General features: G+C 42.4%; 1 protein-coding gene across 5 annotated transcripts in view; it reads right to left on the bottom strand.

The window, feature by feature from the left end:
• Positions 1 to 22,155, bottom strand: part of PPP2R2B (protein phosphatase 2 regulatory subunit Bbeta) — a 260,736-nt gene that overhangs the window by 84,721 nt on the left and 153,860 nt on the right. For all 5 annotated transcript variants that reach the window (XM_079967972.1, XM_079967973.1, XM_079967975.1 and 2 more), the window contains 2 exons: positions 6,261 to 6,358; positions 2,313 to 2,478 (listed from right to left, as the gene is read on the bottom strand). In XM_079967972.1, the coding sequence (XP_079824098.1) occupies positions 2,313 to 2,478; positions 6,261 to 6,358 (264 nt within the window). The remainder of the gene's footprint in view (positions 1 to 2,312; positions 2,479 to 6,260; positions 6,359 to 22,155) is intronic.

Below are 22,155 nucleotides of genomic sequence, written 5' to 3'. Positions count from 1 at the left end.
TTTATTCTGAATAATGGTGTTTTCTTTTCCCTCTCCTGGCGGGTGCTCTATCGGCAGTTTGTCATTGCTCCCACCAGCCTTTAAAGACAATCTTATTCATCTTCATTTCCCTCCACCCCCTTTTCTGGGGATTCCAGTTGACTCCTGTTAATTTTGTTGTATTAACTCATTTTGATCAAAGGGCCCTTCCACACGCTATGTTATTTTGGGAACAGAATGGGAATATTTGGGTAGAAAAGGTAGCAGAGAACTCTGAATCATTTTGAGGTATTTATAAGCATATGAAAACACCTTCCTGAATAATATTCCTGTTAATCAAAAAACTATTTAAAAACTCAATTAACAGAACATTAGGCTACATAATTAATCTTCATTGTGTTTCAGTGAATCTTCCCCCAAATGAGTTTAATAACTCTCAGAATTTTATTACAATGATCAATAGGGTAAATTCTTTAACACAAAGTAAGTTGACTATGAGAGATAATTAGACCCCCCTTTTTTCTCCTGTAGTAATTAAGTCACATCCATCTTAAGGCTTCATTCATCTAGTAACATCACTGGATCCTCATGATATTTATCTAAACATAACATGAAACATAAGCTTAGCATGACTGAAAACTGAAACAAATTAGGAATGCTTCTTCCCTCCTTCCCTCCCTATTATCGTAGAAGAGTGTAATTCTGACAGAGGCTCCCCAGCACAATCATGAGGTCAGAGAACTTTACTGTGGTTAACACTAGATCAAGGTCAGTGCATTATGCATAAACTGATGGGTATATAAAAACTGAACCAGAACAAAATTGGAGAGCGTATGGTTGCTTTTCTTATGTGTGAACTTTCTTAGAGAGCTGAGAAAAGTATGCATTTAGAGAAGTTATTTTGATGGACTCTTCTCTTGTGCTTGGGTTCTATATGATCAAGAAGGGGTTTTCTTTCTACCCTATAAAAAGGTACAGTGAGTTTGTTTAATTAAACCAGTCTATTTCTTGATATGTTAAGTGTTCTGTAGAAGGTATGCAATCCCTCAGAACAATGCCCTGCAATTGTTTGATTCGTAATCATCACAAGGACACCCTGTTTATAGGCCACAGTGCAATTAATACACGAAATAATGGAATGCCTGCAAATGGCATATCTACATTTCTGCTTCTCCTATTTAAAAGAGTTCTCAAATTGAGATGTTTTTCAAAACTGGGCTTCCATCTTGTTTTCGGATATTCTTTTTTTTTTTTTAAAGTCTTCCTCTTACTATGGGCTTTTACAGAAGACAAAAGACCCAGATTTTTATTCTCAGCACTAGACTGGATCCAACACCAATAGATCATTTCCATGTAATAAACAGGAAGGTAGGAACAGAAAGGTAGGCTGCAGGAGGGTAGAATTTATGCTGCTTTAAAACAAGCTATGGGAGAAGTATGCTCCCGAACTGGGGCAAGAACTAAATAAAAATAAAGTGGTAGGGGATGAAAAAACTTTTCCCCCCTTCTTTTTTGCCTAAGACAATTTAGCTTCAAGCCCTTTTTGCAAATGGAGAGAGGTTTCCTCCATATAGAAGATGCTTGGGAGTCATCTTAAAAACTATCATTATAGCTCTGTTTTTTAGTACTTGGCCTTGGTTATGAGTTGTAAGTTTAAAATTTGTGTCCTTTCCCTTAACTGTCAAATATGGTATGAAGTGCTGTTCTTTCAGATGAAGGTTCTCCAGCACACTAATAATCACTGACAATAACATCTGTTTTCAAGTTACATGCCCGGATAAAAAAATAAGAGCAAATCTGAAAGTGTATAGGATGTTTGGGAAGGGCAGCGCTAATGTAAAATGCCTTCAGAAAGGCTAAAATCACATACTAAAGCAAAATTGTGAGAACTGTCCCTAGGATAATTTAAGCTGTTATTTAAGCCATGCTGTTCACTATCTCACAAGTAGCAGTGTGTGTGGAACAGTCATAATGTGAAGATACATGAAACATGTTAGGACACGTGACAGAGGAGAGGGCAATTGAACTCAGCCAGATACCTGTGTCTAGTTGCATCGTTCTATGCAGAGGTACAACTGCACTAAGACGTTCCAAGTAAGATCTGATATTAATGGGTTGTTGACTTACATTATGAAAAGAGGCTTTATTACAGCCACTGCCACCATCTTACAAAGCCTGTGAGCTTCAGTCGCTCCACCCGTATATGAGAGAGAGAAAGTAATACCTACCCACCCTGCAGCGAGATTACAAGTTTTTAATTATTGCAAGCCACCAAAGCATAGCAGGATATTTGGCTGGAAAGCAAAGAATTATCTGTCATTACTACAACATACCATTGGTGGAGAGAAGGAAGTAGGCTGCATTTTGCTGCGGGAGCCATCGTATTTTATTGATCTTCTCCTCTATCTCTAAGCTCTTCAGGTAATCGAACTCAGGTTCATGGCTCTGGAATGTGCTGTAAACATTATATTCTCCCCTGCGATGGGGCTGATTTTTGCTCTGTGGGAGTGGGAAAGAAACAATAAAGGGATTCTTAAAAGAGCCAGAGCTAGCAAATTTTCAATTGATTCTTTTGTTCTCAGAGGATTGTTAAAAGACAGGGAAATGTCTGATTATGGTGACACATTACAGTTTAGATATCAAAGCAGACACAAGAGATCTTTCCTGCACAATGCATCCTCCTCGTGTGTCAGTTTCTCTGCAGGCTGATGATAGGAAGCAGGAAGAGCACCTTTGTTCCATGAATGAATGAAGGCCTCCCTGACGTTTATCTCCAAAACATATTGGCAAGGTGTGAAAATGGCTCAAATCAAGGGGCAAACCCTACTTGGCTTATGCCCAGGATCACAGCTCAATGCAGTGTTTGCCTACAGGCCTAACAGAATTAAAAATAATAACAACAACCCAGGATGGAATGGAAAGCATACAAAATGGTCTGAAGTTGTCTTTATCCTGAAAACTGCTGTTATGCTACTATGAGGCACTTCCAATTGACAGTATGCAGATGCCCAATCATAAGGCCAGTTCACACATGCGAGCCATCTGCTTATTTCTCCCATGCAATTCCCCCACACAATGAACTGCACAGACACTCCTCTGGGTGAATTGGTCTGTACCCTGTTATATGTGGGCAGAAACCATTTCCACAATTACAGCAAAACTTTGTCCCCCAAGCTTATAAAAAGGTCACTGGCTTCTCTGAGCTGAATTGGACACAGTCTGGTTCACACTGAGATTTCCCCAACGTGACCCCTATGCACATGGAGAAATCAGCAGCCCCCTTCACTGTGTGAACTAGCCCATAATGGACATGTTTGAAATACTACAGCTTATATTTAAGCAGGACTCTGTTTCAAAGCACTTTGCATTATAACAGTAAAAATCCACATATAAAACTGCCTTATGTCAGATCAGACCATCGGCCTACAGAGCTGCCTTGTCTGCCCACTACTGAATCTCCAAGGACTCAGCCAGAGGATATTTCTCAATCTTGCTCCCTAAAGATATTTCAAAGAAGGATCCATGGCTGTAACTAAAGTTGGCTAGTATCATTACTTACATGTTGCATATGGGAAGAAAAGAGACTTCAAAGGGAACTCCTCCTAAGGTCAACTAGTAAGTTCATAGCTGAGGTGACATAACCACATATGGCTATTATTTGGTACAAAAGTAACTGCAATGAGTCTTCAACACTTGATGAAATAAATTCAATTCAGCTAAAGATGCACATTATTTTAGGAAGTTTTAAAACCCCCACCTAGATGGGAGTATATGCAACCTGCATAACTTCATCAGATTGTTTGATTCAAATTAGATGACACCCTCCAACAGCCCAGATGCGTAGCGTGGGGTTTGTCATGGGGCCGTGGCCCCGGGAGCAATTTTGAGAGGGGGCGCAAACAGGCACCCGTACATCATCGGAGCCTGGCTCCACACCAGAAGGAGCTGCGCCTTCGCTGCGGCGCTTGTGCCTGGTGCAGCTCTGCCCCGCCCCAGGTCAGGCCTGACTTGGGGGGGGGGGGAGAGAGCAGGTGAGTGCACTGCAGCACTGCTGCCCACCCTCCTCAGCTGTGGGATACCTCATGCCCGGTGGCAGCAGCTCTGCCGCTGGGTCATATCTGATCCGGCGGCAGAGAGCATCCCACCTCGGTCCCGGCAAGGCGCGCCTGGCGGATGAGAGCAGGGGGAGATCGGGCGTCAGCTTCCCTGTCCCTCTCCTACCCTGAACTGTGGCATGTGGGAGGGTTCCCTCTACACCCTGCCCCCTTGGGCAGTGGCGTAGCGTGGGGGGTGCAGGGGAGGCCGGCCGCACCGGGCGCAACATCTGGGGGGGGCGCTCGCCGCCTCCGGAGTCGGCGAAGAGCCTCGGGCGCAGGCTGTAGCAGAGCCCCATGTCTCGCGGAACCAACGAGCTGTGCGCGCGTCCGGGCTGAAGGCGTCCAGCAGGCAGAGGCTCTCAGCGCTCACCGCGGTCCCCGCACGTCAGGGCCGCAGAGGGCGCGCCAGGCAGCCCCTCCTCACAGCCCCGCCGCCGCCGTTGCTGCTGCAGCTGCTGGGCCATGTTGCATTTTCCTCACCTCTCTGCCCTCCTCCTCCTCCGGGCAAGCGGAGTTGTTTGGGCGGCAGCGCCAGCAGCAACTCGCCTCAGATCACCTGACACGGACCCGCCGCCGTGGCTACCTTACTGTAAATACCCCAGCCCAGGCAGCAGCAAGAAGAAGCTGGCAGCGGCGGCAGGTTAGGGGTTAGGGGCGCAAATTACTTGCTTTGCCCCAGGTTAGGGGGCGCAAATTACTTGCCTTGCCCCGGGTGCTGACAACCCACGCTACGCCGCTGCCCTTGGGGCAGCACAGGCATATGCTTTGCCACTGTAATAACGCAATTGAGGGTACTCAGCAAAAAAAAAAAATTGTACAGAAACAGCTACATGCATTCATTTGATGTAAATGAGTTGACGCCAATACCTTAAGCACTGGGGCAGTACTGCAGGCCTTAAGCATAAATATTCTGGAGACAGCAACATTCAGATTTTAAATTGTACTAATTGAAAATCAGTTTTTGTCAAATGCATTTTAATCAAGCCATGACTGGGGGGGAAGCAATTGACCATTTTCCACCCTTGCACCACTTTATCAAGCTGATGGGGCCAGAATATGTCATGTCATTCATAAGAGCTGATTCTGCCACAAATAACGTGTTGTATTAAAATGATGCTGCCTGATGCTAGTATTTCTACTAGAGGCTCTCATAAATGTCTGCTCATAGCATTCTCTGAAATGTTACAAGTGAGGCATTACTCCCATGTAGATGAAAGTGATCCGACATAGTTTGAGATATTCACAAGATGCCAATAATCCTGCTATGTGAGTTAATGAATAATCCCCTTTACTGAAGAAAACCGTTTTTGCAAGTGTATGGATTGTCTGTGTAGGGTGTAGATGAGAAGAAACTGAAAACCTTCAGCACACATATCTACATGTGGAAGTGTCTTCTGCTTGCACCAGTGGGATAAATTCAAGCTGTTATCAAATTCCTGCCTTTTTGATCCAGTAATACCTTTCCATTCAGGTAAGACATATCTCTGCAGACTAGGACAGATTAGAATAAAAAGATATACTTGGGGATCATATCCTGCGAATGGCCCATGTTGTGTATTCTATAGAAATAAAAACTGTCCTTTCTAAATAATTATACAGAATACACACACACATCCAACAAGCAATTATACAAATGGAAAGAAATCATAACTGACAATACCATGCTTCCACTATGGAGTTTAATTATATGTGAAACCTTAGCATATATCTTTCACTGGCATATAGCAACAGCATCACTACTGTTGCTTAACGCCCTGCATCAGTGTTTACCAGAATAAGACTATGCATACCTTTGCAAAGTAAAGCAGTTGAGAAAGCAAAAGAAAAGGAAATAAGAGAAGTCGTACTAATGATTAAACAAATCAGACTTTAAAAGCATTATTTGCCTGGGCAAACAAGGCAGTTGGGTGTCTTTGAATTTAAGATGCTTCAGCAGTATTCAGTTTATATTAGATTTGCAGCCAGCACTGATTGTTAAAGGAAGCAAAAGGATGCAGAAAATGTGGTATTTGCAGGGTGCTTCATGAGACAGAAGCTGGCCTATTGATGTTAATGGACTTTTTTGCAATTTTTAGTTTGCTAGAAGAGAAGCAGGGTGAAGACTGACACGCAAAGATTAGGAAGCAGCAGGAAGCTTCTTTTAAAAGGATAAAAATGGGCATTTTTGCATTCACCAGCACTTACCTCCTGCTCACGCTGAAATATTACAACGCGACCCCCCTTGTCCCCTGTCGCTAGTAATTCTCCTGTGTGGTTGAATTCTACTGTAGAGATAATGTCAGCTGAAAAGAAAAAGACAAAGGCAATTTAAGTTAACTGCAAACTGGCTTTGCACAGGCATCTAAAGGCTTCATTGCCTATATGGTTACAGGAACAACCACCGTCAGGGCTTTGCCTCCCCTGTGGAATTTCTATGGAGCAGTTGGATGTTCTATTATACTTGAATATCATAAAGCGAATTCATAGACATTGTAAGCAAAGAATTGTCAAGATTTAAAAATCCATATGAGCACTTCAAATAGTCAGCCATTACACTCTTGCTTTTGTCACCAGCATAAATGGCTGGGATGTTTACACTGGCTGGGGGATGGTGTGTGGGAAAAGCACGAGTCTTTACAAATAGCATTTCATGAGGGCTGGCCAGTGGTGCAATCTCCAGGCCCCATGTGATTTATGGGATGTAGCAGCCTTGCTGCAGGAGAGGGGGAAATAACCTTGCTGGATAGTCTGTTAAACATTATTCTTTATTAATTTTCAAGTGATGTATAGCAATCTAGGGAGGTGTGCACTCCTAATGCTTGAAAGGGGGAGTGTACAATGTCATCTTCCAAAGAGAAGGAAAGGATCACTGGATGTTAAAGGCTACAATAATGTTCCTGCTATCAGAATTGGAATCCTTGGTTTCTAAAGAAGTTTTAAAAAATTCATTACATAAAACATCGACAACATGGTACTGGAAATACCCGGGAAGTCACAGGCACTATCAGAAATGGCACCTGAGGTTACTACAACTGCATTCCACGCTGTAGTCACAGTGATAACCAACATGCCGGTTGAAGGCCAAATTGCATTTTTCTAGTTACTGCTGCTTGACAAAATGCAGTGTCCCTGTGACAAAAGTGCTTTCCAAGGAAAAAATATCAGCATCTCTCATAATAACAGAGTAAAAGTTGCATGTTTACTCTGCTTTAAAAATGTCTTAAAAAATGTTGTCTCCTCCAGCAAGTATCTGCCAAATGCCAAACTTTGGAACCACAGTGTGAAATGGGATGATGTGCCAGTTATCACTGCCTCTCACTTAGATCCTCAGGAAGCAGCAATAGGTAAATACTACCTTAGATACTATTCATTAGCGTTCCCTGTATTCTATCATCACCTAGATTCACTCCAATATAATCTTCCCATAACAATCACACTGTCTAGTATAACGGATTCAAAACCACAGAGAATCTACACTGACACGAAATCTTTTGATTAAACTTCTATTAATTACAGAGTAAAAACACGCACCATTTTTTCATTCTGAATGTTCTTGTCAATAGTGAACAAAGAATATTTTTGTTCATTCATTCATACACACACACACACACACACACACACACACACACACACACACACAGTGCTTTTTTTTTCTAAGAAAAATGTTTAGGAGTACCCTCACACTGACTCAAGAAAATCACCTTTTATAGTTCAAATCAGGAAAAATAAATACAGTAAATGGACAAAAGTACAAAGATTCACAAAATGTTTAGGGGTATGAGTCCCCCTGCATCCCCCCAGAAAAAAGCACTGCATATTTGTATATATATCTCCCAATGGGAAGGGCATGCGGTGTTAGCAGAGTGAGGAAAGAATGATGCTCATATGTTCCTTTCAGCCTCTTCCCCATCCCCCTCTCTCAAATAATTCTGCCCACAGGGCCAGAGCCTGGAAGGAGTAGAGGTGCCCAGGTGGTTGGCTCCCCTGCTCAGCCTCAGCCTTAGGAAAGGGGCCAGAGCTAAGGGGACCCCAGTAGTGGGAAGAAATGAGGTTGAAGCATCAAGGGAGGAAGACAAATGACAAAGTGCATGGGCACAAGGGCCTCTCACCCAAGGCTCGCCCGAAACCTGGAGCCAGTCATGAAATTCATCCCCTTCAAATACAAATATACAGTACACCACAAAACTGAAATGTGTTTCCTCAGCAAATGAGCCCACGCCTTGTGGCTGGGTCGGCCCTGAATAAGATCTACATTAGGATCTGCTGCCTGAGTGGATCCTGCTGAGTTTAATGGGATTTACTCCCTAGTAAGTGTGTGTGTTAGGTGTGCTGCCTAAACTACACATGCCATACATGTGTAGTTATATTTTCTGTAGCCCACAGGGATATGTTTCAACATTTACAGCTCCATGGCGACCACCTCCCAAACCCATCCCTATAACGCAATGTCTGGAAGCATTATGTTATTGAATAATATTCAAACACTCTGAAGTGAAATATAATGGAATATACATTTAACTAAAATACAGTAGAGAGGTGCTTGGGCAGAGAGTGATTTGACTTACAAATGCTGTCCCCTTCAAAAGGTGGAAGAAAGGAGTGTTTACACTGCATCAAGGTAAGCGGGTAACCTGCTGATGAGTGGATTTATCAAGGCTATTCTTAGGAAAATATGTCAGGGGTTAATTCCATTGCAATTACTCCCTGTCTTCAGCAACTGCATCTGAGTGCAGCTTTCAGTGAATGCAAAGCACAACTAGAGAGGGAGAAAAATGGCTTCCAACATAGCAGTATTGCTAGCTAAGGGCTTCTTTTATAAAACGAAGGCTTTTACACATTTTTAGCTTCTGGCATCCATTTTCATTGTGTGTTGGGGAGCAGGTTTTATGGTGTCATGGGCTTCTTTCAGCACCCAATTTACATTTGCTCCCTTCCAAGTTATATCTAACAAAAATAAAGACACAGCTATCAGGACCTTGTTTCAGGGTGCACTGCCAATCCAAGCATCTTTTCTTTTCTTCCTCAGAATGTCTAGTGTAACACAGATGTGTGATGTAGAACCATCATATTGGGTGCTAGAGGCACAGCAGAATGATGTCATTTTACATAGTGAAATGGGACATTACAAGAAAGCTATGTGGAGTGGATGCCTCATAAAGTCTCATCTTGTCCTCAGAAATCTGGGGAAGCAAAGAGGTGGAATGTTTTGTCTCCACAAGGTATGATAGTAACAGACAACTGGCCTCCCACATGGTTACATCCTACTATATAGTAAACTCCACCTGGTAAATTGTAATCTGTGTTCGTTGCCATTGTGAGTTCCATTTAGCCCAAATGCATGTTGATTTGTGCTTTTAAGAGCCTGTGACCCCACTCTCCATGGATCCAGCCACTCTCTATGCAAGAAGCCTACTCCTCACATATACTCCCCCCCCAATGCCTGCTGGGCCATGAACATCCAGATGGCATTAGGCAGGTGAATAATGAGTTCCATGCTGCCTCTATTAATATTTGCACAATTATCTCCATATTGCCCTGTCTCTTCAGCACTAAGCATATTTACCAAGACATGAATGCTTTCTGAAGTTTGTCTTAACTAATTTACAGCACTTGCTTGCTGTGAATAGATTTAGGAAGACAATTTCATTGTAGACAGGGCTGTGACAACAGCTGAGAAACCCACAAGGGCTGCAGTGGGATTTATATTCTTCTTATTATTATTTGGTGATTACTCGTAGCCGAGTAAGATTGTCTTCCATGAACATGGTCTTAACAGTAACTCCGTAAGTGACTGTGGAGGCCATCATGTCCTTCCACAGTGGGGACATAGGTTTCTGGGCAGGAGCTGATCACGGTGAGGGTTTGCCAAACGTTTAGCGTTCCATTGTCTTCAAGGTCCATAACACCTTCGGTAAAGGCTGTTCTCCAATTGGTGTGCTCGCAGACAAGTGTTTCTCAATTGTCAATGTTTAAACTACATTTTTAAAGATTTGCCTTGAGAGAGTCTTTAAACTGCTTTTGTTGACCACCAGCATTACACTTTCCATTTTTAAGTTCAGAATATTTTTAAGTTCGGATTATTGTTTGGAGGACTATAATCAGCCATTCAAACAACATGACCAGTTGTTTGTTGATGTTGAAGAATCATTGCTTTGACACTGGTGATCTTTGCTTCTTCCAGTACACTGGCATTAGTTCACCTGCCTTCTCAAGTGAAATATAATTTTTTTCCGGAGACATCATTGATGGAATCTTTTGAGCAGCTGGAGATGGTATTTCTAAGTGGTCAGTGTTTCACAAGCATACAGTAAGGTTGGTAGTACAATAGCTTTGTAAATATGTATTTTGGTTTTCCTGTGAATGTCCTGGTCCTCAAACACGCTATGCTTCAATCATTGAGTTGGATTAGTGGTACTGCAGAGGGTTTGTTTTGCGCTTGTTGGTGCAGGACTTTGTGTTTTTTGGATGTTGAGTGATAGGCCAAGCTTTTTGTAAGCTTCTGCGAAGATTTTTAGGATGGTTTGCAGGTCATCTTCTGAGTGTGCGTACACTATGTTGTCATCAGCATACTGAAGCTCTAAGACAGAAGTTATGGTAACCTTACTATTTGCTTTCAGCCTACTCAACAGTATTCTTCATATCCCTAATGGAGATGTAAAAGACATGATTGCACTGGCTGTTAGTAGCTTGCTTACTTTGGAGGATTTAGCACTGACCTGCAAAGAGCTAGTCATTCTGGAAACCTAGCAATAACCACACCAATCTTGCAACTGCACTATTTATTAACAGAACTAAAATGTTTTAAGTTGAAGTGTGAGAGCACACACAGGTTAATGACTTGGGTTTGCAATACCAATACAGAATGGAAGGAATTAATAATACTGCATGTTACACAGTATTAACTACACCGCGCCCCCCCCCACTGCCTGGACCTTTTGCTTAGTTGCTTTTGCAGAATGGGAGTGGGAGAGCTAGAGGCAAAGAGATGCCTTATGTAAGAGTAGGAGGCTAAACCTTATAGGCTCAGCTTTGTTATGAAGAAAGAAAAGGAACCAGGAAGGTGGGAGAAGGTTTCATACAAAACACGCAGTTTCCCAGTCCCACAAGAGCAAAAGAGGAATGAGATTGGGAAAATGAAAACAGAAACAAGCAAAGGAGTTTAAACTGAAGCAACACCATCTAATGTACTTCTTAACTTTTCACTGAAACAATACATGCAGAACTGCAGATAGGTTTCTGTGCTTTAACAAGGACTTATCATTTTAGGCAATTCTTCCACCTGCCAAGTGTGGATGCCTCCATTCAGGGTGGCCAGTAACCTGAACCCCATGGCAAGGCAACTCACCCTTCTCTACAACCATTGTGGCTCCAAGGATTCTTGTGAACTCACCAAGTATTCTTCTTTGCCTGTAAGGTAAAGGTAAAGGTAAAGGTACCCCTGCCCGTACGGGCCAATCGTGTCCAACTCTAGGGTTGTGCGCCCATCTCACTTAAGAGGCCGGGGGCCAGCGCTGTCCGGAGACACTTCCAGGTCACGTGGCCAGCGTGACGAAGCTGCTCTGGCGAGCCAGCACCAGCGCAGCACACAGAAATGCCGTTTACCTTCCCGCTATAAAGCGGTACCTATTTATCTACTTGCACTTAAGAGTGCTTTCGAACTGCTAGGTGGGCAGGAGCTGGGACCGAAAGACGGGAGCTCATTCCGCCGCGGGGATTCGAACCACCGACCATGCAATCGGCAAGTCCTAGGCACTGAGGTTTTACCCACAGCGCCACCCGCGTCCCCTTTCTTTGCCTGTACCTCTCCACAAAGGATTCCTGACTAGGAAAACAACAAACATGGTGCAGAGGCAAGGGGGCAAGGCAACGAATTGGCATGGAAGGAAACTACTTAAAGTTAAAGAGAGAAAGATGCCAGCTGCGTCAGCCATCAGTGGGACTATGGTATCTAAAAAGGGCAATGCAGAGTAGTCTTCAAGACTGACCCCCCAAACCCGACTAAATTGGGAGTGCAATGTGCACCCAATTATAGGAAAAAAATATTCGAAAGGCCTCACTCTGAATCTCAAACAGCTTTTCCTAAAAGGTCCAGGCTGGACATGAGCATCATTGCACAACAAAAGACACAGGTGGCGAGTTTCCTGGCTTAGCTTCAGTCATGCAAGCTAAAAGCCCTGCCAGAGTGCTAAACACAAGTCAGATATTTGTCCCTACATCTCAAATCTTATTTTAATAAAGTCATCTGGTCCTTGCTGAAAAACATAAAAACTTAGATCTGTCTGGAAATACAAAAAAGGCACTTTGGTCTAATTAGGATAGGATATGCATTCATTTATAAGGTATAATTAATTAGCAACTTGAGGTGCTGCTTGCATTAGATCAGCAGTTACTTGGATCAGTTCTGGCTTGTACCCAAGGTGCTTCCCCCGGTTTAACCCAATGATGCTCTCAGTGCTTGGACACTAAAGGATTTCTGGGGCAGAGACAGAGTACGAAACTCCTCTGCAACAGAGAGGCCAATAAAATAGAGGGGGGAAACCCAACCAATTCTTCTTTGGCCTGTTACATCAGGAAAGATTGGATGGGAGACACCAAGGGTGGCATTCAAAACACATTTTGTGCTAGCGCAAGCATTAGCACTGACCCAAGGCGATTTCCACCCCTCTTCCCTCTGAGCATGCTTCAAGCCATCCCCAAATATGCTCTGAATGTTTTGGGGAACCCTCCAGGACATAGGGGAGGAAGGGGAAGAAAGTTCAATCATGTAAGGAAAAATGGTTGCATTGGTGGAATGTTCACCTTAGCACTATGTTGATTGCAACCCCCAAGTGACTGATTCCACCCCCCCTTCAGGAGATGAGCATCTAAGTACACAATCCCAAGAGCGGCAGAGGTAGCCTTTCTTTCCTTGGCTAGTTGGGAAAATATCCTCTATTCTTCTAAGTGACATCTGTCAGTGTTTAAAATTGCAAGGACACTCCTAAGCTGTTGCTTGTTCATTTTTAGGGTTAACTTGTGTCACTGGAATGCACTACAGTCTGATCCTGATTGTCACCTGCTACTTCAAACCAGCCTTCATTTAAAGGCCAATGCAGTGTGCAATATTAATTCGAATTCATAATGCTATTTGCACGATCGGTATATATAATTCATGACTCTTCTTCACGAGAAGACTCCAGCAGCAGATTTGTGGCAACAGAGGGGAAAAACTAAGATTCCGCCCCCCTCCTGTCCCTCTCCGCCCCATCCCTTTTACTTGCTTTCCTACACATGCAGTGCCTGGAGAGTGTGGAATTCAACGAAAACAGTTTCCATGGTGATCCTTCTTTTCTCCATGAGGCAGATGATGCCAGCCCGTACTTCTCTCCCTTCTGAAGTACATTAATGCTCTTTATTGCTTTCATGCTAAATATATTGAAGATTGGATTTGATTTCCTCAGGAGCAATACCATTTTTATCGGGTGGGGGGGAGGAATGGAAAGTAAGAAGCAGACACAGAACTCAGCATGAAAAATGTCATCTTTTCATTTCAGGCAAAAAAAAAAATATACACCAAACGGATGGCCCACCCACAGACTAGCTTGAGGTGGCAATGTAGGTGGGGCTACATCTGGATTGCCATGGAGAGATAAAATTCCTCATCTTTTTCATATCGTCTGCAAACAGGTCTGAACTGAAATGGGTGGATACTGCAAATGTTTTTGCTCCCTGGTGTAAAGCTTTCATCATGGGGGGGGGGGCAGGGTCTTGAAATAGTGTAAAAGAGGAGGGGTGGCACTTCACGCTCATATTCCACTCTCATAATTTACCATATTCCAGTTCACCAAATCTGACAGCCTAATTTGCATATTATGGGTTGGGAAAGTGTTTGAGTGCGTACACACACACACCCCTGCTGATTTTCCACTTCATATCGTTCCTTTCAAAGTTGTTTCATGGGAAGGAAACAGGTGGTTGGGTTTCTGCAGATACTTTTGTAGAAGAAGAGAAGAAGAGTTTGGATTTGATATCCTGCTTTATCACTACCTGAAGGAGTCTCAAAGCGGCTAACATTCTCCTTTCCCTTCCTCCCCCACAACAAACACTCTGTGAGGTGAGTGGGGCTGAGAGACTTCAGAGAAGTGTGACTGGCCCAAGGTCACCCAGCAGCTGCATGTGGAGGAGCAGGGACGCGAACCCGGTTCACCAGATTACAGGACTACCGCTCTTAACCACTATACCACACTGACTCCCTAGCATGCATTTTGAAATGTACTTTATGAGAACTGTCTTTCATATATATATAAAAAATCCTAGCCGCAAGCCTATGAACTGTTTCTGACAGCAACACTACTGAACACAGTAGACTTTACTTCTATGAAAACACCTATAGGGTTGTAATTTTAATCTAAAAAAAAAAAAACAAAAAAGAATAACCTTCAACTCACTTGCAAAGGCTGCAGAATCATAACATCTCCTTCCTTTTCTTATGCCTGGAAATTAGTTACTTAATTTACTTTCTGTATACAGTTTGGTGTTTTGTTGTCAGTCTTAACACTTACATGTTGGAATTTTATCTCTGATACTGTTGTAAAATAACCATCATTAAGTTACACAAATTTTCCCTAAGACCAGGAATGGGAAATCTGTGACCCTCTTAATGATGGTGACTGGGAGCAGCCACCAGGACCATTTAACACCAGTCCTAAAGGATTGGCATTGGCTCCCAGTACGTTTCCGAGCACAATTTAAAGTGTTGGTGCTGACCTTTAAAGCCCTAAACAACCTCAGCCCAGTATACCTGAAGGAGCATCTCCACCTCCATTGGTCAGCCTGGACACTGAGGTCCAGCTCCAAGGGCCTTCTGGTGGTTCCCTCACTGCGATAAGTTACAGGGAACCAGGCAGAGGGCCTTTTTGACAGTGACACCCTCTCTGTGGAACACCCTCCCATCAGATGTCGAGATAAAGAACTATCCCCCCCCCCCAATATTTCTTATTTTCACAGTAATTACTTTTGGTACAGTTGCTTTTTTATGAATCATCTCAGTAGGTACCCATATAAATATAGGTTTATTATTATTATTATTAATTCCCTCATCTTGGCATCCTGTGTGGGGGACCAGATGCGCCATCCTAAATCCAGCACTGACCATAAATAAGGATTCCAACCCTGCAGATGATAAATTGAGAAGTACCATTTAAAAAAGCTCCTAGGAAACCTCAGGGCTGCCAAATGATGAAGGATTTAGATCATTCAAATCCCAAGCTATGAGTTGTCAAATCCAGTTTAATGCTGATAAGTGTGGGATAATAACTCATTGCACATCCCCTCTCTAAGCCCACCAAACAGAAAAAGGACAACAGATTTATTGAAGGAATAGGGATGCTAGCACTGACCAAGCTGAGTGATTGTACAATAATCCCCAATGTCCCAGGCCTGCTGTGTGACTGTAATAAAGGCAGCCAATGGGATATTGCAGTGTTCCAGCAACCACAGAAGGGAATTTAAATCTAAGAGAGAGCTTTCCTGGTGTTTTGATGGATAAAATAAACACAAAGAGATAAAAGGAAAATTATAGGTATTGAGAGAATGGAAAGGAACAACATTTGGGGCTGCTGGACTCTTGGCTTGATCCCCACAATTGACAGACACTCAGCATATACCTCTGGTCCCTGACAGTCATCTTAGAGACTGCAAGGGTGGGTGTGAGTGTGCCCCTCCCCCCAAAAGACACCTCTGAAGAACTGTACCCAAAGACATTCAGTAGAAGCTTCTCTGTTGAGTTCATTAAAATGACAGTGAATATGTATCACAAGGATACATATTCATTCTCTCATGCAAATCCTTTCTGAAAACCCATTTCTTTTAAAATAAAATCTGATATGTGCTCTAGGCCAGCAATATAGAACAAAGGCCAGAAGTTGAAAAATTATGTTTATGCTTCTGCAGAGAGATTGTGGAAATAACAGTTCAGAGTCTGACAGTCTAGAGACTGGATAAAAGGCCTCAGACGAACAGTTTCAAGTCTAGGCACAGCTCTGAACTACAGAGTAAGTTTTCAGGCTTTAGTTTGTAGCACTTTGCATCATGAGAAAGAGGATACGCTGCTCATCCCATCTCCTTTTGCAAGCATTTCCCCAAATGTGATTCTAGGCATCAGCAGTGGCTATTTAAAACAAGAATTACATTAACAATTATCCTAGTGAAACCAGCTATGCTATGATATGGATGGTCGCAAGTAAAACATAACAAAATGCAGTGTTATGTCTACCTGTATCTGTTGAGTTGATGGCTGGGACATAGGAAACCAAATCATCTACAGGTAGGCTATCTGTGCAATGTCAGGGAGCTTTAGGAATCACTGGTAAGAGGTTAAAGGCATTATACAGAAAAGGCAACCCAAAGAAGTCATTTACCAGCCATGGACAATAAGCAAAGAAGTATTTGCCCAAGATGAAGAGCACAGGAAGACAGGCAAAGTTGCATGACACCAGGGCCAACAAACTGTTGTCCAGTATCCAGATAAAGCGATAGGTTTTGACTCAGAAATATTTATAACCAGGCTAGAAGAGGGAGAATTAATGGTCTGTCCAAAGTGGGACAACAGAACCATGCTGCAGCATGGACATCTTTATCCTTGATTGACACACCAAAAAGAGCATCAGTCCATACGACTACAAGTCTCACCATTAAGGTTCCAGCACACCTTATATAGCCATGACTATATTTTCACAGTGTATAATATAGGCATCTTTTTGAGCAGGCATCCCCAAACTTGGCCCTCCAGCTGTTTTGGGACTACCCTTCCCATCATCCCTGACCACTGGTCAGGTTAGCTAGGGATGATGGGAGTTGTAGTCCCAAAACAGCTGGAGGGCCGAGTTTGGGATTGCCTGCTTTTGAGGATCTTGAAGATAATTCTCTGTAGTGTGAAATCACTTTCAGTTTGGTCAATGAAAGCTACCATGAATCACCAAATTTGGAAATACGTATTATTTCAAATTACAGTAACATGCTTCAGAGTCAAACTACTCTCAAAGCAACGAGTTCAACCCCTTTCAATGTTACAGAAGATCCAGATTAAAAGACATACCGGGCAATGCTAGACATATTTGGAGAAGACCCACTGAAATGGTTGAACTTAAGACCGTAGATCTCAATGGATCTACTTCAAGTATGACTGACATTGGAAATCACCCAGTGTCTCCCCCACCACCACCAATGGGCAATATCAGGTTCTGTTGTCTATGATTCTTACCACTAGAAGGAAAGGTATGAAAGTATCCTCCTGGGAAGCTAGTTTACATACTAATTTAGGGACAAACTGGAAGAAAAGCTCATCTTCACATTTCCTTTTCCCACAAAATTTGGCTTAGGAAGAAGGGAAAATGTGTTTCTGTGCAGTCCGCAGGCCCTTTGCAACACCTAAGTCCTTGCTAGTCAGAACAACGAATTGCTTAATGCTTGTAGCCCCAAGCAAAATTTCTGCTTAGCTATTAATATGCCCTCATTGCAGAGTTGAATTTCTGCCCACTATTCCAAATTACGTAGAAGTGGAATGGCAGAGTTTCAAGAACCCTGTGTTTAATAATTAGGTTAAAAAGTATTAGGGAAGGAGGGAATGATTCCCGATGTTTCAATGGAAGGGTCATGCCCAGATTATCTGAAGCAATCAATCTTCTTTCAAACTGTGTGGTCCACAGTAGGGGAGGGGGCTACAGAGGTTAAATCAGGATCTAATGGCATGCAAAATCACACATGATTGATCTGTATTGATTTTCCCCTGCTGAGAGGAATGATAGGCTAGCAAACAGAAATCAATTCCACTGCATTAAACTCAGTACGCATCTGGGCTCATCAGCAAAAATGGCTCAAACATTATTGCCCAATCACAGAGATGTGCATTGTATGTATATGTTCGTATCTTACTGCTTGCTACGGATAACCAAATTTCTTTATTTGAGCTGGTGGCGTTTTAAAGAATTATAATTCAAAATGGCACACGCTTGCAAACTATGAAGAAAGACTGGATCCTTGCTTGACAAACCATCATTATATATAGTTAACCAAAACTTTTGAATGTACCTGAGAAAATTCCAGTCCAGACATAAAAATTCACTTTGTTTCAACTACGGGAAAGACAAAATGTCTGTTAGCTACAGGCTTCATCACCCACTATGGTTCAGGCCAATTATACAAAAGGCAGAGTATAAAAATGAGAATTACAGTACAAGCTATTGTGTAAGATTATTACTATTAAGTGCTTTCAACAAAACTCGGCTCAGAATAGGTTTTTTTAGAAGCACAGTTCTCCATTTCATCAAATAAGAATTTGGGCTACTGATACAGTGGGTTTTATATTGGGAACCATTCCTAAGGCAAAATGCATGTGCTTGACTTTTATAAAAGGGCCTTCTCTGTGGCTGCACCTAAAATCGTGGAATCTTTTCCCCTGGGAGGCTTAGCTGACCCACACATTTGGTGTTTTGCTGTATGGCAATGCCTAACAGGGCGGGCATTTATTGGATAGATACTTTTTATTCAATGACTTGGCTTTATCTGCTGCATTTCTGTTTTTATTATGTTATTAAAAAGTTTAAAATACTGTATTTTATGGTTGGTTTTAATTGTTATTAGATGCCGAATGGTGCAGAAGCACCAAAAGGGCAGGATATTAAATGTTCAATTAAAACAGTCCAACAAAGCACGTTTATACATCCTAGCATTTGCTTGTGACCACATATGGGGTGGGGGGCGAGGAGCCCAAATTTGTTATCAGTACAGGAGACACAACCTAAACTAGCTGAGCAAGATTTCCAGTTGGGGTGAATGGAGTGTCACTGCAATGCAAAACTCCTTGTGCTTTACCATGACTAAGAGAAGCAGAATCATGAATGAAAGCCGAAGAAACACGGTATCATTTATGCTGGCAAATAATCTAAGAGCACAACCTTATCCATGTCTACTCAGAAGCAAGCCTCCCTGCTTTCAGCAGTGCCTACCCCAACAAGGACTCCACCCTAACTTTATGTGGGGAGTAGTGTGCACAGTTCTGAACAGTGGAAATGTGGAAACAGAGAAGGGCCAAAATCAGCAATAAAAGGTATGTGTATAAGAACAAAGAATAGGTAAGGAGGCTTTTAAAAATGTAAGCAGTAATTTGATAATTAGGACCATGTCAGTTATAAGCTCCTGTAAAATAGAGTACCCTCCTCATTCCATCCTCTTCTACTCTTTAGTAGAGGAACAACAGAGTGTTTTCCAGTCTTTGCTCAGATTTAAGGCCAGAATGACAAAGATTCCAGCTTTGATTCAGGCTCCACCATATACAACAAGCTCGGTTCCTCATGCAAGTCTTGAATTAATTCCATTGCCATTCTTCCTGGGTTTCCCCCTCCCTTCTCCTGCTGAGTATATAGACTTTTGGCCCTTCTAAACCCATTGGAATGTAAAGTGTGTGTCTCGGGGCCATACATATGTCCCTTCATTAAACATACACCGTCTGTGCTAAAGAGATCAGGAGGTCAACAGGCCAAGGGTTGAAACCACAGAATTCGTTTTTTCATTTATCCTCTTGTTCTCCATGCTCCCCTTCTTTCCACTCCCCTTTGTCAGGAAATGATGGAGATTGACAATTACCAACTGGCAATCTCCTGTGCACATGGTGGGTGTCCCACACTGGTCTCAAATTTGACAAACTGACCTTCACATTGCAAACATGCAACATGCCAGATTGGGGGGTGGTGGTAAGCTATCATTTTTAATTGGCCAGGCCATGAATAATGTTATCTCTGATAACTGAAGAGTTTGTTAAACCAAGAATTAGAACAGCAACCTCATGGTTCTTCCTTACACTAGGAAAATCACTGGTGGGAGGGGGACAGAATTAATGGCTGCTCCAGAGGTGTTTCATCTCTATTTGCATGAAATCTGGTATCAGGCTGCAATCAAATGAGAGATTCCCAACTTCTCATGATAAGGAGAGATAACATCTGCTCAAAGAGCCTTGCATTTTTACTTTGAATCAATCATATACTCTGTGAAGTCCTGGGAAATCACCACTAGGCAGTAATTTGGCACAATAGTTGCCTCATGGCAGGAGAGACTGATGGAAATTTTCAGACCTCTGCAAAGAGATTTCTAAAAGGAAGATGGGTCTATCTCAATCTGGGAAGTGATTTCCTCTGCACTTTCGCCAGAGAGATTTTGAACTCATTCAAGGAAGCTGATAACGACTCTAGACTCTACCGACAGCTCAATTTAATGTTCCTATTTTTACGAAGTATCTTGGAGCAGGTATTCACTGTAGCATAAAAGTGTTAATACTTTCTGTGCAAGGCTAAAAAGGCATTCCATTTTGCCCCCTAGAATGCTTTTTACTTCCTGGTGCCATTAATGGATCACCTTTTACTACTTTTTAGTACCTCTTTAGCGGTTCGAATCCCTGCGACGGGGTAAGATCCCATTGCTCGGTCCCTGCTCCTGCCAACCTAGCAGTTCGAAAACACGTCAAAGTGCAAGTAGATAAATAGGTACCGCTCCAGTGGGAAGGTAAACGGCATTTCTGTGCACTGCTCTGGTTCGCCAAAAGCGGCTTAGTCATGCTGGCCACATGACCCGGAAGCTGTACACCGGCTCCCTCGGCCAGTAAAGCGAGATGAGCACCGCAACCCCAGAGTTGCCCACGACTGGACCTAATGGTCAGGGGTCCCTTTACCTTTTTAAGTAGTAGGCAATCTTTTAACACTATGGTCTGCTTCAAAGTTTCTACATGAAAAGCAGTTTCATGTAGAAGCAGTAGTGTCTTTACCTTTTTAAGTAGTAGACAATCTTTTAACACTATGGTCTGCTTCAAAGTTTTTACATGAAAAGCAGTTGCCTCTAGGAATCATCATGCAATCTGATTTCAGAACATTACATGTGCATTTTTCTGGGCGCACACATGTGAGAAAACCATAGCATCCAAGCTGATATAAATACAGCAAACCAAATTCATGTACCATTTTGATCAATGATGATCTCAAAAGTGCCACCTTTTCTAAACCTGCTTCTGTGTCTTTGTAAGCCACTCAATATATAGAAAATAAGCAGGCAAAGCACAGAACATTTTTAAAAGGTCAGCATGTTGGATGACATTCTGCTTCATGCACAGAAGGACTTCCCCCGTAAGAATTCTGTAACAGCTCTGAAGCACTAAGGGCCAAGCTAAATGTGAGACTAACTACATTGGCAGCAGCCACATTGGCTGAAAGTTAGTAACTGACACAGGGAGGGTGCGATGAGCCAGGAGTACAGAATAGAGGCAGAAGCTGTAGTCTCTCCAGCTAAGGAGCTGGGCCAGGTTCAGGGCTCTAATCCTGCTGCTGGAGATGAAACCACTAACAGGAAGAGGTTTCCCTGAAAAATTTGCACTTGAACTCTGATGTTGTATAATCTACTCTTCTGCTGCTTATGTAGACTAGACCTTAGTTATTTTTATCCTGTGAATTTAGAAAATCCAGCAAATAATATATTTTGCTAAGTTTTGAAAGATATGCAAAGCATGAAAAATTACACACCTGATTTACAAAACTGTATGCCTCCATGACAATACTTAGCTACAGAGACATTCTTTATTGTATGTTGATTGATTGGTTTATTACGGCCATTGGCCCATATCTAAAAACAATACATCAAAATTTATCCATAAACAATACAATTTAAACAGTTCCAAGTTAAAACACCCCTATAAAACCAATTTTACTTCAATTAAGTAAACTATACACAATAAGCTCCCTCTATGTCAACCGCAATTCAAATCCCTCAGATTTTGGGGGATATGCGTCTTAGTTCTGGCACTTATTGATGGTTCTTAAGTTTGGCTAAGCTGTCCGAGTCATACAGTGATCCATTTCTCCTCTTATGAAATAAGACATTAATCAGGTATCTAGCGACTGCAAGGGATCTACTTGAGTCTTCGTCGTTTAATAAGTATATTATTTGGGCTTCCTGAGGTCTGTCAGCTATTCTCGATAGATATGGGGCCAGAAACTTGGACCGTGAAGCCGAATGTATAGGACAACAGAAGATTATATGATATAACGATTCTATAGATCCACTTTTACAGTCACAGAGGAGT

The sequence above is a fragment of the Podarcis cretensis genome, assembly GCF_951804945.1.
Source record: "Podarcis cretensis genome assembly, chromosome: 2".
Classification (NCBI taxonomy): domain Eukaryota; kingdom Metazoa; phylum Chordata; class Lepidosauria; order Squamata; family Lacertidae; genus Podarcis; species Podarcis cretensis.
The sequence above is the reverse complement of the archived record's forward strand: the minus strand, read 5'-3'. Positions and strand labels throughout refer to the sequence as shown.